This window comes from Equus caballus, chromosome 18 (genome assembly GCF_041296265.1).
Source record: "Equus caballus isolate H_3958 breed thoroughbred chromosome 18, TB-T2T, whole genome shotgun sequence".
Classification (NCBI taxonomy): Eukaryota; Metazoa; Chordata; class Mammalia; order Perissodactyla; family Equidae; genus Equus; species Equus caballus.
In genome coordinates this window covers 61,350,292-61,369,948 of record NC_091701.1, presented here as the reverse complement: position 1 = coordinate 61,369,948, position 19,657 = coordinate 61,350,292, and the positions used below count along the sequence as shown (strand labels likewise).

The 19,657-nt window shown below is 35.0% G+C and overlaps 1 protein-coding gene across 6 annotated transcripts in view; it reads left to right on the top strand.

Moving 5' to 3' along the window:
* NCKAP1 (NCK associated protein 1) overlaps window positions 1-19,657 on the top strand; it is a 94,573-nt gene that overhangs the window by 6,595 nt on the left and 68,321 nt on the right. For 3 of the 6 annotated variants that reach the window (XR_011428309.1, XM_070241394.1, XM_023622158.2), the window contains exons 2-3: window positions 5,328-5,345; window positions 6,414-6,524. Coding sequence is in view for 4 of the 6 variants with exons in the window: in XM_070241394.1 (XP_070097495.1) it covers window positions 5,328-5,345; window positions 6,414-6,524 (129 nt within the window). In the remaining 2 variants the exon portion in view is untranslated. The remainder of the gene's footprint in view (window positions 1-5,327; window positions 5,346-6,413; window positions 6,525-19,657) is intronic. The other 3 variants (XR_011428310.1, XM_070241395.1, XM_023622159.2) reach the window with 1 other exon arrangement.

The window sequence follows — 19,657 nt, the reverse complement described above, 5'->3', positions numbered from 1 at the left end:
AATGTTTAAGGACAACAGTGACACAGACATCTTGTTGTGAATTGAGTAATAATTAGTAACTCTCATTTGAACCACTAAAATTTTTAATAAGTTTTGAAATGTATAATGGGTTGAAATATTTCTTAAGTTCGTGATTTTCCCAGAAGTTGTGCTTAGAAAACAGTAACCATAATTTATATATCTTTAAATTTGTTATTATTGACTGTGATTAACAGGTAGTTATTGACAAAATTACATTAATTTTATAGTATTTCCAGTAATTGCAGTATACTTTCCTATCACACCTCTTTTTTTTTTTTTTTTAAAGATTTTATTTTTTCCTTTTTCTCCCCAAAGCCCCCCCGGTACATAGTTGTGTATTCTTCGTTGTGGGTTCTTCTAGTTGCGGCATGTGGGACGCTGCCTCAGCGTGGTCTGATGAGCAGTGCCATATCAGCGCCCAGGATTCGAACTAACGAAACACTGGGCCGCCTGCAGCGGAGCGCGCGAACTTAACCACTCGGCCACGGGGCCAGCCCCCCTATCAAACCTCTTAATCTAAACTGTAGCAGTGGATTACTTAAAAAAATTTTTTTTTCATCCACCCAAGCTCAAGGAAAAGTTCAAAGCAAATTGATTGGCCAAAATGTGTGATACACGTGAGAAAAAAAAATTGGAAAATTAACCACGAGTACTAGAATTTGAGACTTGTTCTGCAGTTGGTAGTTTTTCCAATATTTATTGAAAATTTTCACACTGTATTACTTTCATTATGTTTCAAATTAGAAAGTAAAAGAATGAGAGCTAAGTTGCTTTTATGGTCCATGATGTTAGGCGACGTGTATTCTTCCTCTAGGCATTAGTGTCAATTTGTTGAAGGCTGAAGGGAGAATCTTGGTCCCTTTATGCCTCCAGTTTTGCAAAACCTCCTTTAAAAACTATGGTCTTTCTTGTTTGTTGAGTAAAAATTAAATTGCTCCTTCTAGCATAAATTGGTCACATTTTGTGTTTTTCTCGTCTTCCCTAACCTGATTCAGATAGGGCTATTTCTTTGCTCTCACAAAAACCGTTCTCACTCTGATCCTGAGTTCATGTTTTTTTCAATTAAGTTATTATACTAAAATTATTTCATTCTATAGTATTTTGGCAAAGGAATGTGTTTTATTACTGAGTTAGACTAGGACTTAAAAAATAAAACTGATTGACCTAATCAGGTTTTTCCCCTGATAGTAATTACTCCAGTGAAAGTTTTGAACAGCTGAGGTGTTGAAAGAATGGAGCATGTTCTTATACATGTTTTTGGAGCATATATTTTCAGATAAGCATTTTTAGTGCTTTGGAATCTTTGGGTACTCATAGTTAGTAGTTTTAAAACCTTGAGCAAATCGCATAATTTCTCTGAAGCTCTTTTTCTTTCTGTCGCGTGATGTTTTAGATAATTTCTAAAGCATAGGTGTTTTGCACATACCAGGTGCCCAGTAAATATTCTTTTTACTCCCCAGTCTTGTATCTTTATTTCCTTTTTTCCTGATTGTTGCTTAATCTCTTATGAATTGATAGAGGATGATTTCTATCTATATTTGATTTTTTTAACATCATGGTAAGTTCTTGAAAAATATCTACCATTAACATGTAATATTAAGCTGTGGGGTGTAATCTGTGGTGGGGCAGCCTGAGGAAAGGACTTCGGAAGGCATTTTTGTAGTAGATTGGCAGAAAGATTTGTTTTAAAGTCATCCTTTAAAACCATATAAAGTCTAGCCTTGAGGTTTCTAGTCAAAGACGTTCTTTTGTGGCCTGAATAAAATAGTATGTGGTTTTCTGAAACATCTTTGTTCTTTATTTTTGGTAATAACATTGCATTTGTGTTTTGTGAAAAAATGAACTTGGAGATATTGAATTGACAGTTAATACCTAGAATTGGTTAGATGGAAAATCTTATTCTGATAATTGAGGACTCACTATAGATATTCATATGTTTTCAAAAGTTTTATTTTAAAAAATAGAAGATAATTATTTAGAACTTATTTATTAAGTACTAATGTGCTGGACACTGGAATAAACACTTAATGTGCATTTTGTATTTTAAAAATCTGAACAGTCTACCCTATGAAGTATGTAGTAATAGTCTCCTCTCTTTATGGGTTAGGGGACTGAGGCTCAGAGGTTAAGCAGTTTGCCTAACATCATACGGGCTGTGATCTACTTGATTCAGAGACAGAGTTCTTAATTATTATATTTCACATTGAATAATCTTATCTTTGATGAATTTAAAGATAATTAGAATGTTCATGGAAAATAAAGTTCTAATTCTGAGAACTGGAAATTTAAGTATATAAGTATTTAAATTTGCTTTAGATCTGGAATTTTAAATTATAGTATTTCGTGCATTATCAAAAGCATGTTGAGTCTAGATAAAGTAAAACATAAGGTTTTGGGTTGGTGAATTCTGTCTTTCACATATAATTTCCCTTTTGTCTGGTGAAATAGCCTATGTGAAAAAACTTTTTTTGGTAGAGCTGTAAGATTCAGGGATTTAGACTAAATTTTGCCCTGTACTCACCTTTCTCTTTTGGGGGCAGGGATTGGGTGGGGATAGAAGTACTCAAAAATTTTATTTAATTGAATTGGTAATTTGTTAATTTTTTTTTGTTTTGAGGAAGACTGGCCTTGAGCTAACATCTGCTGCCAGTCCTCCTCTTTTTCCTGAGGAAGATTGGCCCTGAGCTAACATCTGTGCCCATCTTCCTCTATTTTATATATGGGATGTCTGCCTCAGCATGGCTTGATAAGCTGTGCTAGGTCTGTGCTGGGGATCCAATCCAGTGAACCCAGGGCTGCTGAAGCAGAGCATGCGGACTTAACTGCTAGACTACTGGGCTGGCCCCTTGTTAAACTTTTTGATTCAGTCTTTATGGTTAGCGTTTCTGAAATGTATTAGTCTAAAATGTATTGGTAACTAAGTATAGTAGTATATATTGTTTTTTTAAATGTGGTACTTCAAAGGGTGATAATTTTAAGAGTGAAAGATTAATTTTTTGTAGTGTTGTAGCTGTATTAAGACAAGATAGGGTTTCAGGTTTACCAGTTGCAGGCTATGTTCTTAAAATATAGGCTGTTATCTTATAATTTCTTTGTCCTCAGAGTCCTCAAAATGAAACTTTTTGAGTTAGGGTGGGGAAGATGATTAATCTTTATAAACTGAGACATCTAGTTAGTTGAAATTTTGCTATACCTCTTTAGTATACACTAAAACATGTAGTAGGAAATCCTCCTGGACTAAATTATTAAGTATGGCTCTTTGCAAGGATTTATTTACCTAAATGTTAACTTTTAGTTAGGTCATAGTTTACTTTTTTCTTTACTTTTTCTTTTTTTGCCTGAGTATTCCCCACACAAGTGTCTCTATTGATATTAAGTAAATAAATCAAGTAGGTTGATTTCAGAAAAAATTAAATGGGCCCTAGTACTTCTGTTTAGTGTCTGTGAACCTTGCATTTTTTATTAGCATTTTTTGAGTGCTCACGGTATGCCACATACCCTTGTAAATTCTCTGTGTCCAGAGGTGCACGCCTGCACACACTCATGTAATGGGACTAAAAACTTTTTGAGCAGGTTGTAATTATCATCACCTATTTAACAGATGAAAAAACTGAGGCACAGAAAAGTAAAGTTACTTGCTTATGATTACAGCTAGGAAGTGATGGAGCCAGGATTAGAACATGGACAGCCTATCATGGAACTCATGTTCTTAACAACTAGGCTAAACTCTTTATAGATTGAACAAATCTGATATGTTTAGACTTAGGATAAATAAAAGAAATATGTGATAGGGAGAGGGAATTGTCAGTATTGCTAGTTGTATATACTATGATAAAAACTATTCTGTGATTACTATGCATATGAAACGTTTACTTGGGTAATTAATTATAGCTATTATTAACAATAGCTAACATTTTTAGGGTACTTGTGTGCCAATCCTTTTGGTAAATACTGTACGTGGTTTATTTATCTCTCTTCTAATCCTCATAATGACCCTGTGAGGTAAGTACTAATTTCCCTGTTTACCCATAAAGAAACTGAGACTAGGAGATGTTATGTAATATATCCAAGGTCCCATGGCTAGTAAGTGGTAAAGATTGAAATCCAGTCAGTCTTATTCCAGAGTCTGTGTTCTTAACCTTTATGACATCCCAGTGTAGTATGTTTAGATATGGCTTGGTGAGCAGTGTGGAAAAGGTAATCAGTTCTAAGGAAGGAGATTTACTCCTTTTAGTTACTTGATTTTAGTTACTTGATTAAATTCTTACACAGTCAAATTTGTGGTCATTGGAAATAGGTATGGTAGTCTATCACTTGCATTATTTGGTAGTCACTACTATTGTTAGAATGGATAGCTGAATTTTTAAATAATTAGAATATAAGAGAATGCATATCATTAAAATCTGAACATAATTTGGAATCACTTTTGGATTTTCTGCACTACTTCAGGCATGTTTATGAAACTTGATTTTCTTTATATCATTGATGTAAGGAAATGCTAGTGGCTATTTCCATTAGGACAAGTTCTTAGTTATGTGGTTCTTAGTTATTCCCATTTTAGAGTATAATTTTTTTGGAAGTGGATTAATTGGAAGATTAATTTGTGAAAAATAATATTTTGAACAAATGATAACCTACTCTGAGGAAAAGTCAGGTATATTTTAATATTAAATATGTTGAAATGGAATTTTGTCCTTGTGTCAATCTGGTTAAAGATTTATGAAGTTCTAAATTTCTTAATTTTATTTTATCTAATTATGTTTGAGAATTAAGAGAGTTCTGACCGCGTTCCTATTTCCATTTGGAAAATATAGGAATGTTTGCATTGATATTTGTACTTTGGCTTGCGAGGAAGTTAGGTGATATTTGAAAAATAGTTTCAATTTGAGCTAAAGTGCAAAAGTCATCCAATAACAATTTATTTTCATTCTTGGCTACCATTTCTTTTTAAGGTATGTAAAATTTCACTGATGGTTTTGCTCCTATTTTTATAGTTGCATGTAGTCTTTATTTTTTCCTTTTAGTATTATTCTAAGTTGATTTAGAAAGAGCACCAAGAAGCTGACATGGCTGTACACTTACACAGTAGTATTTAAATATATATGAATAGTATAAACTCTATAAATCTATTGTATACTAAAACTTGCTACTTAGAATACCTTTAAAATTGTAGCACCATATAGTTCTAATCTTGTTTTGTTATTAATAGTTTTCAGTGCATAAGTTCTCTACTGAAACGTATGTCATAGTTTGACAATCATTGTTTACACGTAATTTTCTCTCTTTTTATTACAATGCTTCCCCAGCAAGGACAAGTTTGGAAGGTTTGCAAAGCTTTTCACCTTCCCTCTGCCCGCTTGCCCGCTTCAGATCAGTTTCATGTTTCATAACTTCTCTTTCTACAATCCACAACATAGCCATAGTAAACAATGAAAAAACATTAAATTTCAATACTGTATTTCCTCACACAGAATAGAGAGATAGAACTTTTCAAAGGACACATCCTTTTAAAAATGCAATAAAAAGTTAAATAGGAATGTTACAATTTTCATAATTCCCTAAGAAATAACATCTCACTAGCACGCAGTTAATTAAATGTCACATAATGGAGCAATGAACAATATCGAAGATAATATTCTGTATTGCTGATAGTTCAGATAAAAAGTTCTTTCTAATAATTATACCTGACATATGTATAATGCTTGACAGTTTACTGCAGAGAATGCTATACTGCTGATGTGGTTAAAATGTAAACATTTCCATTTGTTCTGTGCTTAAGAGAGAGAGAACAGATGTAGATTCAATTCATTGTTTGAAGTACTGCTGGTATGATGGAAAACAGTGCTGTAACTCAGATGTTCAGAGCAACAGGCAACACACTTTAGTACTATAAAGACAATTTTAGCAGCTTCCAGTTCTTTTGAACTAGGGCTCTTGTATTAAAATGTTTAAAGCGAATGAGGAAAACATTTTTGAGGAGACATTTAAACATAAGCTTATATTTTATAACACTTAGAAAGAAACATTTCCAGTACTCTACTGAATATTTAATTTTGTAATATTTTATTAGCTTCAGATGAATACAATCCTACCTCAAACCAAGAATTTTTTTTCTTTTTCTTTTTTTTTAGGTTTGAGCTTTTTCCTTCACTGCTGTTCTGCGCTAACTGCTTTGAAACTTTCCATGCATTTTTTTCAGTAGAAGAACATCTCTGTACTGTCTCCCATTGCATATTTCAGCTGTGACAATCCCTGCACTTTGCCTATTCATTTTATCACCTGCTCACCAAAAACAATAAATATCTCTCTAATTTCTGATTACAGATGTGCTTTTATTCCTTGGTTTTAGAAGAAGGATGTATTTCACTTTTTTTGTTACTGTTGTTTTATAGGCATGTGGGGACCCCAAGGCAAAACCATCCTATCTTATTGACAAAAACCTGGAATCTGCTGTGAAATTCATAGTCAGAAAATTCCCTGCTGTAGAAACCCGCAACAACAATGTAAGTCTTCTAAATTTTTGTATGTCTTGATTTTAACCACCTGTAGGGAAAGTTATGGTCAGTATAATGTTTAAAGTAGCTCTTATTTATGTAATTCTTTATGTTTTGATATACGAATTACATACATTGATTAAGGGCTTTTAGAGACAATATTCTTATCTCTGAAACTAGAAAAAATGACTCAGCTACATTGTCATTTTATTATAGAAAACATTAGAATTAATTTCTTATACACTTCTTCCTTTTCAAGTTGCAACAGAGAGTAAGGTAATAGATATGTATGTATTCCAAATATTTGCATGACTAATTGGGGAGTTTTTTCATATAGTCATAAACATAACTTTATTTTGAAGCTAGTAAATGTCTTCGTAGAGCTTTTTTTTTTTTTAGTAATTAGCTATGTCTAGATTTAAAATACATTTATTTCTCTAGTATTTTTATAATTGAGAAAACCATTTCTGAAAATTAAATAATATAGCAAGGTGGTGGTGTGGATCTTTATTATCCCGTATTACTTTTCTCAGATGGGATAGTTTCTCATGGTGTATTGAAATATAGTCATATTTAGAGTCTTCCTGATATGTTTTCATATCTTTTGGTAATTCTTTATAATAATTTCTATGACTGACTAATTTTGGAAAATTAGAGTTATTTTTCACCTTAACATTGCCTTTTCATATAAATTTTCTTGACTTGGAATCTTTCTGTATGTCTTCGTTTTTCACTTTTAATTTTTTTTGTTTTGGTAGTCTCATGTTACAATTCTTGCTTTTTTTTCTTTATGTGCAGTTACTCTAGAAATTTCCTTTTACATATGATCTCTCTACTTTTAAGAAGCTGTGTTTAAGAAATATTTTGTCATTTTTTTGGTTTCCTCAAATCACATATGTTCATTGAAGATTAGTATTTAACCTGTTGGTACCACTTTTACTTAAAAATATTTTAATGTAGATGGAAAATACCACTCAGAATTAATAAAATAAATCTGTTAAAGTGCTTTTTAAAGAAGTTTTTAAAAAGAATCTGTTTTTCGTGACTACAGGTTAATAGCGGTCTTTGTTTCATAGAAGATTGTGCTTTATAATTAGTATATTAAGGTATCACAATTAGTTCTTGAATACAAACGAGTGATTCAAAGCACATACTTCTTAAGAACATGATTTGTGTGGAGAACTCTGTTTTTCTTTATTGACATTAATTAGCCAACTCATCTGAGAGATCATATATTCACTCTAAATGAGAGATTTTATAGTGAAAATCTGTCTTTTAATTTCATAGACACTTCTCTTTCTCTTGTCTCATAAAATCTCTGAGATGTGAGCTCTTCAGAGAATCTTTTAAGCTTAGTTTATATATATATATATGTATGTGTTTCTAAATTTCCATGTGAGAATAAGCATAGTTCCTGAATATGAGCTCTTCTCTTAGAAAATTACCAAGATGTGGTTTAATATATATTCACTGTTTGATAACAGTAAAATTTTTTGTTAACGAGTAAATTAAGAATCTTTGCTGTTCTTGATGTGCTGGGCACACTGTTTAGAATAATGCTGTTGTTCTGTGTTTTTTAGTAGTTTTACTTCCCTTCCCAACTTTTATAACACAAAATTGATTTTTTTAATAACAGCTTTATTAATATACAATTCACATACCATACAGTTCACCCATTTAAAGTGTACAGTTCAGTGGTTTTTAGTACATCCACAGAGTTGTGCATCCAATACCACAATCAATTGTAGAGCATTTTCTTCACCCCAGAAAGAAAACCTGGACCCATTAGCATTCACTCCTGGTAACCCACCAGCCCTAGGCAAACACTAACCTACTTTTTGTCTGTATTCCTATTCTGGAGATTTCATATAAATAGAATCATGTAACATATGGTCTTTTGTGACTGGTTTCTTTCACTTAGCATAATGTTTTCAGGGTTTATCCAAGTTGTACTTCATTTCTTTTTATTGCCAAAAAATATTCCGTTGTGTAGATATACCACATTTTATTTATCCATTCATCAATTGATGGATATTTGAATTGTTGCTACTTTTTTGACTATCACGAATAACGCTGCTATGAACATTTTTGTGTAAAAGTTATGTGAACATATCTTCTCTTGGATATATGTATCTAGGAGTGGAATTGTTCCTAGATATGATCATGTGGTAATTCTGTGTTTAATCTATAAAATCAGTTGTACAGTGTTAGTGAATGTTATGACTACTTGTAGAATTTACTCTGATTGTTTTGTTTGCAAGGTCTGAGTTTTGTCATATGGCCTTTACAACTATTTGGTGTAGTACTATTCTGCTGTTTTTTGTCTACTGAAGTACTGTATACTGAGTATGTATAAAGATTGTGGTCTCAGTTTTGGTCTAAACCTGATAAAATCCTCTTGAGAAGTTCCTGGACAGCTTGGGTTAGGAAATGAGAAATGAGGAGTTCAGTTTTATTATTATTTTTTAATTCCATCGAAGTAGTTAATGGAGGTTTCAGGACTGGAAATGACAGCAGCATCTGGAATTGATAGGAGCTTGCAGATTTCTGGCTGTAAGTGCACTGAAGAAATAGTATTGATATCACAGTTGGGGTTTTTCCCGTCTTATTCCTGGTCTTTGGGTCACTGTATAAATATGTGCCACAGAGCATGCTTACTTTATCTCAGGGATCAGGCAGAATTACTGGTTACCACTATTTCTGTTTTGATTCGTGTCGTACAAACACCACTTGTCCTCTTGTTTCAGAAAAGGCAGTCATAAAAAGAGATTGTTTTGGTGAAAAATTCAGCAGCATTTTTTTTTTGAAGTTTCTAAAATAAATCCTTACAGAAAAGGCTAATCCTATTTTGCAGCCAAAAAATTGGTGATTCTTGATTGTTTCTTTGGTAACTGCTCCCGTTCCCATACTCTTAGATCTTGTTAGAAGCTATGAGCACGTAGATGCTTGGTGTACAACAAAGGAGGGGACTGCTGACAGCAGGATTGGTGCCTAACATGGCTTCGACAGTGATGATGTTGCACTCTCTGGAGTCACTTTTACTGTCTTGCTCAGGCCCCTTTATGACTAGTTATAAACTTTTGTCTCCCCCAATTCTGGAGTTAGAGAAAGTCTAGACCAAGGAATGGATTTTTTTTTCTCAGTCATGATGTTGAACTGAATGCACTGTACGCCTCAAGGCAGGCTGATTAAGTAAAATTCAAATGAATAAAAGCCGTCCAGTTTTAGAATTATAGCAGCCTCTTGTTGAGTGTCTAATATGTGCCAGGCTATGTATTTTAATAGAGTTAATAGATTTTCTTATTTAATTTCAGATTAAGGAAAGCATTTCTGAGCTGAAAGATTGTCTAATTTATCTATAACATGGTATCTTCCCTTATTTTGAAAGTGTAACTCTCAAATGGATTTATAATTTGTTTCCCTTAGGTTTCTTATAAGCATATAGAGGGGAAGTCTGATATTTCCCTGGATGAAGAAAATAGTAGAAACTGCTTATTTTATTAACAGATAAAAATTTTGTCTAAGAAATTCTTTTTTTTTCTTTTTAAAGATTTTATTTTTTTCCTTTTTCTCCCCAAAGCCCCCCGGCACATAGTTGTATATTCTTAGTTGTGGGTCCTTCTAGTTGTGGCATGTGGGATACTGCCTCAGCGTGGCTTGATGAGTGGTGCCACGTCCGCCCCCAGGATTCGAACCAATGAAACACTGGGCCACTGAAGCAGAGGGTGCGAACTTAACCACTCAGCCAAGGGGCTGGCCCCTGTCTAAGAAATTCTAGAAGGCATTTTAATTAAGCACATGGTCAGGTGTATGTGAAAACATTTCTTAAAATTTTTGCAATATTTTTTACACTTAATTTTGCTCCCTTTCTTCCTATGTTGTATTTATATGTAAAACCTACTCTGTGTTTTTTAAAACAGTAAAATATCTGGCCCAAAAGTATCCTTATGGAATTTGCCTATTTATTGTACATTTTAGTATCAAATTTTGATTTGAGTCCCAAATTAATGGGAAAGTGATATAAATTACTGTCTATATTTGTTGAAATAGATCTTAACTCCCTAAGAATGAAGACTTTGTTAGTGAGTAGAGAGCCATAAGAATGATATAGGGATTCTGGACCAAGAAATAGGCCGTTATTGAAATAATTTGAAAATGAAGTTTTCAAACTTAGAGAAATATTTTGTCTTATAGATATTATTTATCTCCCCTCTCGAAGAACACTGTATTACAAGATACTGTGTAATAAATTATATTTTTTATTTAATTAGCTTTCAAGGTCACTCAAGGAAAGACAAAATAAAGCAACTTTCAAGTGTCATAATTAGCAGTTAAGTTAGTTCAGAGATAGAGCATTTAGCATCTATAACATATATAGAATCTGTTTTTAAACACCATTTCATCACTAGTGCTGGGCACATAAGAAGCACTCAATAAATGTTTGATGAGTGCGTGAACGTAATTGATCTGCTTTAACTTAGTTTTCACTTATTTAAGCATTGTCTTAGATCTTTGTCAGAACCCAAACTTGTCAATACTTTTTTGAACTTTATTATGTTATTAGCTGAAAAATAACTTTTTTAGTGGAGCTACACAAATACATCTCATTAATGATATTACTGAAAGCAACCTGGAAAAGAATGAGTCCCAACTTCTTAAAAACACAAATGTGTTTTGGGGGCGGGGTGGTGGTGTTGGGATGGGTACAGGGAGGCCCTTGACACGGGCACTGTGGTTAGTTAGGGGTGAGAAGGAAAGGGTAAGGAACCCTGCTCGTTCCTAGTTAGTCTGTAAGAGGACGTTCTTTGTCTTGTCACAGCTTCCATTGTCTTGGTAGTAGACGGATTGAGAGGTTGGGCTTGGGAGTCAATAAACCAGAATTTAAGTTCTGGTCTTTCCACTTATTAGCTGAATGATTTTGGACAAATCATTTAACATTTTGTGGCTTCTTTGTTCTTTTTTCTAAAATGGTGATAATACCAATCTCAAGAAGCAGTTTAATATTTCCTAAAGTGCTTAGCAGATTTGTGTGACAAATTGCTTTTGAAAAATGGAAGGTGTTATTTATATTACCTCTATGACTTTTTGGTCTACTTCATTGGCTTTTCTTGTAGCTGCCCTTTAAATGTCGGTTATGTCTAAATGACCTTTTCCCCCCCGCAGTGTATATGTATGAAAACATGGCTTCAGCTAGGTAATACACTGTCTTCTATCTTCTGTGTTCTAGATCTGACTTCCAGCTACCTTTTGGACAGCTTCACAAGCTAAATAGCAAACTTTTTATCCAATATTGAACACGATTATACTCCATTTTTGTTTATTTTCTGTGTTCTCTGCCTTGAGCAATCACCATCCACTGGTTACTTAAACTAGATCCTTCAGAAACCCCTTCGACTTTTATAAAACGTTAAGCTGATCATTTAGGGCTCGTCGCTTTTAGTATTATAGTTTCTCTTGAATTTATCCCCTTCAGGTCTACATTTCCTGTTGGGACAAACACTATGATCATCTAAACACTGCTTTTCATGCCTCCCAATCTCTCCTCCTGTTGCCGGCCCCGTCCCTCCCCCCAGCGTCCGCTAGGGGAAGCAGAATAAAACAAAACTACTGTAGTCTTTCTCTGTAGTACCTCACTCTCCGTTTTCGTGGACCGTGCACTCATCTTTGAATCCCTGTTGTCTAGAATATAGTAGACCAGCAAAAAATACTTTGCTTTTGAAAGGAATCATCTTACAATAGATTAATGTAACAGAGTTTTTTGATGATGTGCTTTGTTGTGGGTAAATATGTCTCTCTCTATATATAGACCCTAATGGAAACTTAAAGAAATATTTGGTCTTGACCAGTTAAACTTTGTCAGAATTCAAAGAACTTTAATACAGTAAGAACTAACTTGCATGTCAGTATTCTTTTAAAAAGGTATCATCAACATTCAGTTAATGTCTCTTCCACAGGTAGTCTTCAATTCTAACTTGAATAAACAATAAAAAAAGAATGAATCCCTTATTAGAAGATACAAGTAAGCCTTTGATATATTTGAAAAGTATTTGAAATAGGTTACGTGGCTGGCAGAGTATTGCATCATTACTAATAGACTTACCCAAACTGGTTTAAATTTTCGTTTATTTTTACCAAAATAACGAGTACATGGTAATGAATCAAACAGTCCAGAAGAATTTAGGATGAAAAGCGAGCGTTATCTCCTACTTCACTCTTTCCTACCCCAATCATGTTCCTCAGAGGGAACTTCTGTTTTTAGAAACTTCTGTTTTTAGTACTTCTAGAGGTTACCTCCAAAACTGTAAGAAATATGCTTATTCTTTTATATATTTATTAACGAGCTTTAAACAATGTCTGATAATTCTTTGCTACAAAAGATGAAGATTTTAGCTCATTAAATTTCCTGTCCCTTGCTTACCCTCTCCATTCTTCCTAATGTTTGATAATTTTTTTGTTAATATTTTTAGATCATTGGTTACTTCCTTTTTAAACTTTAAATAATATAGTTCTCTATTTTTATACCCTCACCCTTGGTCGTTTATACTTTTATTTTATCTTACCAAATGGTTAATGCTTTTTTTTGTTCTGTAATTATAAAGTTCTGAGATTGAATTATATGCTGATCCTAAAAATTGAAAACTAGTAAAGACCTGAGTACTCAGTTTGCATTGCTTCAGTCCATTTTCACACTTTGGACTTTCTTATAAGTCCAAATAATATAATATATTTATATTATATGTATTTATATATATATTTGCATATATTTATGTATCTATAATGTAATAGAATTTGCATTAAACTGAAATGGATTCTTTCTTCCACAATTGTTTCTCAGTTAAATTTGTTTCATAGGTATAGCATGGCTTTTTGGAATTACAGTTATGTGCCTTTATAGAATTATTAAATCTCTCCAGCCTGATAATCATACCACCTTTGTATACGCTGTCCTTTTTTTCTGGAGCCTACTTTCCTATAACCCTTTGTCTTCTAACTTCCCTCTAGACAGTTTGCTTAAGCCTACTGCATAGCTTTCATTTTGGGACACATTTCTCTCTGTTGTCCCAAGTGTAATGATTTTCACCTGAGCTGGCACATTGAGTTTTCATAGAGGTTGGGAATCCCCTGAAATTCTGTACAGAATTTGTGTGTGAATATATTTTTCAGCTTTGGCCATATTCTCAAGGGTGATTCTTATCCTAAAGCACATCTGTTTTAAAATCACGTTGTTTTGTGAATTTTGTATACTATGTTTTCTGATCATACTAAAGTACGATCATAATAACCTCTTCCGCTCAAGGATGTTTTCTGTTTTCTTGCAAATGAGACTGCCAGTGAGCATTATGCTAGGGTTTCATAGCATAGCCCTCAAGGAGATGCATTCCTGTCATTTGTAGTCATGTTTTGATTTTCTCCAGATTTCCTGAAGTTATGTCTTGCCTCTAGTAATAGTTTTTCAGCTATTTTTCAAACTGTTGTTAGCCAGTCCGTTTGGCTGCAGTGGTGATTATGGTTACATCTCATTCATAATGGCAAAGGATGCTACCAATACACCTGCTGATCTTTGATTTTTGTTTTCTTGGTCATTTCTTTTGAGGAAGATTAGCTCTGAACTAACATCTGCTGCCAATCCTCCTCTTTTTGCTGAGGAAGACTGGCCCTGAGTTAACACCTGTGCCCATCTTCCTCTACTTTTTATATGTAGGACACCTGCCACAGCATGGCTTGCCAGACTGTGCCATGTCCGCACCCAGGATCCGAACCAGCAAACTCTGGGCCACCAAAGTGTAGCGTGTGAACTTAACCGTTGCGCCACCGGGCTGGCCCTTCTTGGTCATTTCTTTGAAGGGGGCTTTAGCCACTTTTAACCTGGTACCCTGCAAGTACCTTTAGTATGGCATCTTATTATTATTTGTCATGGCAGTTTCCATCTTTTGTCAGATCAAAAGTTATTTGCCAAGATCCAAAGTAGAAGAGCAAAAGAAGTTAGAATGAAGTAAATAACAGATGTACCATAATGAAGTAAATAACACTTATTTTCTTGTATTCTTCTTCCTAGGCACTCATCTTGGCTAAAAATGTCTTAAATATGTATGTCAATGGTCTTTGACCAAGAATGTATAGGATAGTATATTGTGTTAGTCCTCATTGTCCAGTGTAGGATAGAGTGTAGAACATGGAGAAATACATTTTATTGCTTTATTTTTTTAGGGAGTATTTTATTTTGGGAGAGTATGTGTACACTTTCATGGAACATATGACCATACTTTGTCTTGCCTCTGGGTCTTTGTTTATGCTGTTTTTATTATCTGGAACAATCTTTCCCTCCCATCTTCTTTCACTAGGCTAACTTCTACTTGTCTTTCAGGTCTATCCTTAGATGTCACCATTTCAGAGATGCTTTCTTTAACCCTTTCAGTTTAGGTTAGGTGCTGCATGTATGTGTTCCCGTTGTCCCCTCTGCTTATCATTCATTTCTTTCATTAAAACATTTATTGAGTGCCTTTTATGAGCCAAGTCCTGCTTTGGGAGAGGAGATCTAGCAGTGAATAAACAAATCAAGTCACTGCTCTTGTAGAGCTTATATTCTGCTTGGTAGAGATAGACGAAAAACGGAATCAGGAACATAATACTAGGTAGAGATGAGTTCTAAGAAGAAGAACAAAGCAGGGTAAGTGAATAAGAATGATAGTGAGGACATGCTAATATAATTAAGATGACCAGGAAAGGCCTTACTGAGGAGGCTTAGGGCAGAGATTTGAAGATATGAGGGAGTAAGATAAACTAGGGGAGGAGCATTCTGTGCTGGGGGAGCAGCAGCTGCAAGGGCTCCGGTGGGAGCATGCCTGACATGTTCAGGGAACAGGAGGTAGGCCATTATGAGTGGAACAGAGCAAATGGGGTGGGAAGGGAGATAGTGGTAGGAGATGAGGACAGAGTAACTGTAAGGGTTGAGCAAATCGTATAGGACTTTCTGGGCCATAGTAAGGACTTTGGCTAATTATTTTCAGTGAGTTGAGATGTCATTGGAGGGGAGCAGCAGAGGAATGAAGTGATCTATACCTGTGATCATTATGGCTGCTTGGTTGAGAATAGTCTGTAGGGGAACAGAGGTAAGAACAGGGAAATGAGGGGCTGGCCCCGTGGCTGCGTGGTTAAGTTTGCACACTCTGCTTTGGCAGCCCGGGGTTTGCTGGTTTGGATTCTGGGCACAGACCTACACACTGCTTATCAAACCATACTGTGGTGGCATCCTAAACAGAACAAGAAGAATGACTTACAACTAGGATATACAACTATGTACTGGGGCTTTGGGGAGAAAAAATAAATGGAAGATTGGCAACAGATATTAGCTCAGGGCTAATCTTCCTCACCAAAAAGGATATGGGGGTGTGGGGGGTGGGGGGATGCATCTTTAAAACAGGGAAACTAGTTAGGAAATTTTCAGTCATTGAGATGAGAGCTGATAGTGGCTTGGAATAGGGTGGTAGAGGTGAGAAATGTTCAGATTCTGGATGTATTTTGAAGACAGAGCTTACAGTATTTGCTGAAGCAGTGGGTATGGGGTGTATGAGACCCCAAGGTTTTTCGCTTGAACAAATACCAAGATTTACTGGACTGAGGAAGCAAGAGGAACAGGTTTGGGATGGGGGTATAGAAGGGATAGCACTCAACAGTTCGTTATTAGATATGTTAAGATTGAGAGGCCTATTAGAAATGTGAGTGGAGATGTTGAGTAGCCAATTGTGTATATAAGTCTAGAGCTCAGGCTAGCATTAAGCTTGGAATCAAGTTGTAGAGGAATTATTGAGTGTTTTAACAGAGAGGAGAAGGAGCAGAATAATCATTGAGAGTGGGAGAGTGAATCGACAGTGAAAATGAAGTAATGTTGCTACTTACTTATGGTTGATGATCGTAAATTCAGGTTGAGATCGAGTCAACACAGGTGTCTGCTTTCTCCTATTGTGGGTTTATCAGACAATTATGATAGCTTGAGAGAAGGACAAGGGAGTAATATGATGGTGGGCCATTTAATTTTAAAATGGATAAAACAAGAAATAGGACATGAGAGGGTGAGTGACAGTAAAAAGATGGTAGAGTGAATGGATAGGAGGTCCCTCTGAGCTCAAAGAATTGATGAGGGGAGGGTATTAAGAGGGTATTAGAGGTATTACATGGGAATTAGTCTACTTTTTTTTTTTTTAAAGATTTTATTTTTTCCTTTTTCTCCCCAAAGCCCCCCGGTACATAGTTGTATATTCTTCGTTGTGGGTCCTTCTAGTTGTGGCATGTGGGACGCTGCCTCAGCGTGGCTTGATGAGCAGTGCCATGTCCGCGCCCAGGATTCGAACCAACGAAACACTGGGCCGCCTGCAGCGGAGCGCACGAACCTAACCACTCGGCCACGGGGCCAGCCCCGGAATTAGTCTACTTTTGATGCCACTTCACCTTGTCTCCTCATCTCCCAAAAACAGCAGATGTCCAAAAAGGCCAGAAAGAAGCCAAGACAGTTTAAGCATAAACTTTATTCCTGTTTATAGGCCTGACACTTGAGGAAACTTAACATGAGCCATCAATCACTCTTTATCAAGATGTATTCATGTAGCAAAAGTAATCCCTGGGTGCCTTCTCAATTCTAGGCCCACCTTTAACTTCCCCCGTCTTGCTCACCACCCTTAGAAGCTCTGCCCTTTGTTTTTGTGGTCTTTCTTGTACTATTGTGCTTGTGTGTGTGTTTACGTCTTATGTTATTACCAGTTGGTGAGGGTCTTTGTCATGAATGGAATGTGGGAATTAATCATGGTAGTTTTTCACCATCTTTGAACTTTGCACCTGGAAGTTAGTTGTAGTGTAACCAGCTTCTAAAACTGCACATTTACCTAAAAAAAAGTAGGAGTTACCTTATATCTGCATAGACTTTCCTCACTAGACTGTATGCTCATATAAGGGCAGGGTGAGCATTTTAGTCATAGTTTTATCCTCAGCTCTTCCCACAGTGCCTGACAATATAATCGATTGGGACGTTTGTTGACTAAATGAATAATATTTGTTACGGTAACTCTTCACTTATCTAGAGGTCACTTCTTATATCACTTGCCCCTGAATCACATCTGAGAACTAGGAAGGAAGCAGTTCTACTCCTAGGAGTCTTTCCAAGAAAAATGAAAGTACTTGTCCACATAAAGATATGTTTATAGCAACATTCATTATTTGTAATAGCCTAAAACTGGAAAAAAATTCAAATGCCCGTCAACTGATGCATAGCAAAATGTAGTATATCCATTTAATGGAATACCGTTCAGCAATTAAAAGGAACAAACCACTGATACATGTTACAACATGGACAAACTCCAAAAACATTAGGCTAATAAGTGAAAGAAATTAGATACAAAAAGCTGCATATTAAATGATTCCATTTTATAGGAATGGTCCAGAAAAGGCAAATTTATTGAAACAGAAAGCAGATCAATAGTGCTTAGGGTTAAGGGTAAGAGCAGGATTAAGTGTAAATATGCACAAGGGAACTTTTTGGGATAATGGAAATGTTCTAAAACTGGATAGGGTTGATGGTTATACAGTGCTGTAAATTTATGAAAGTTATTTAATTGATCCCTACGATGAATGAATTTTATAGTATGTAAACTATCTCAGTAAAGCTGTAAAAAACAAATGCTTTTGAGCAACCAGAAATGGTATTTTAGAAAAAAATTAAGTTTATTCAGAAATAAGCTTTTTGGTCTCATTATGCCCAAGTTTATTGTTTCCTTAGGCAAAATTGTAACAAGTCTATTTTCTAACATATTGTGCATTAAGAGATTCTCTCATCAGGAGCAAATGATAATTGACAGGAAGAGAAATAAACACTTTAAAAAGTAAAAAGTATAACCAGCAAGGACTGTTTAATGTTGGCAGATTACCTTGCACATGTCAATAGCACCTGAGGCCATTTAGACATAAATAGCTCGGTATAATTATGAATTACAACGATGACATCTAATCGGTAAGAAAAATCTGATTTGTTTCTGTGCACCCATGTTATGAAAGCAAGGTGATCACATATTAGATTTTTTTTAATTATTAAAATTGAGTATAGAGGGTCTAGCTTCATTTATATTTCCATTTATGATGGAAAATGCTGCCATTATATGAAATAAATTATTATTAACACAGTATAATATCTTTTATACAAAGATGTTACACCTACCAACCTCACTAAACTAGGACATATAATTTGTCATTTTCTAGTACCAATGATAATACTAGTTTCATTAGTTTGTGTTAATTTGACCATCTTGTGACTAGAAATCTTAAAACTTTCAAGATTGTTCTGATGAAAGTTAATGTGCTCTGGTGGCAAAATAGAGATTGTTTTCATTTGTATTACTGAACTTTATATTAATCTTGGTTTCAGTTACCTAGTGCTGCATAACAGACTGCCGCAAAACTTAATGTGCTTAAAACAACAGCAACTTATTTCTTATCATTCTGTGGGTTGACTGGGCAGTTCCTCTGCTGGACTCACCAGCCTTAGGTCGCTGTGGCATTCAGCTGGTGGGTCGTCTGGGCGATGGGCTCAACTGGGATAGGATGCTGAGCCTCACTTTCCACGTTATATGATATATCAGGCTTCTTCACACCTGGAGCTTTAGGCCAGTGTTCCAAAAAAAGCAAAGTCTGAAGCTAATAAAGCCTCTTAAGAGTATCATTTCTGCTGCCCTCTGTTGGTCAAAGCAAGTCACAAGCTCAGCTGAGATTGTCAGGGTGGGAAAATAGACTACAACCCCTATTGGGAAGAACAATAAAATCCTATTGCAAAGAGGCAGGGAGGCAGCCTTTAGTTTTTCTGCCTTTCTGTTCTTTTAAAATAGAAAACTTTTCCATTCTTTGCTTTTTAGGATTAAACAGATGACTAGCAACGTAAACTTGAAAAGATCCCTTTAACCTATAAAATGAAGAGAATGAATTAGAGGTTCTTAAAAGCTTCAGTCTGTGAGATTGATGAGGCTACAATTAAATACAAGTATTTTCTGAAAAGAAAACAGTTTTAGCGTTGGTTATCCCCATACTTCTTTTGTGTCATTGTATGGTACCTAGCATGTTAAAGTGTATGAAGAGGTGTTTGGAGCTTTGAAATCTGATTGAGC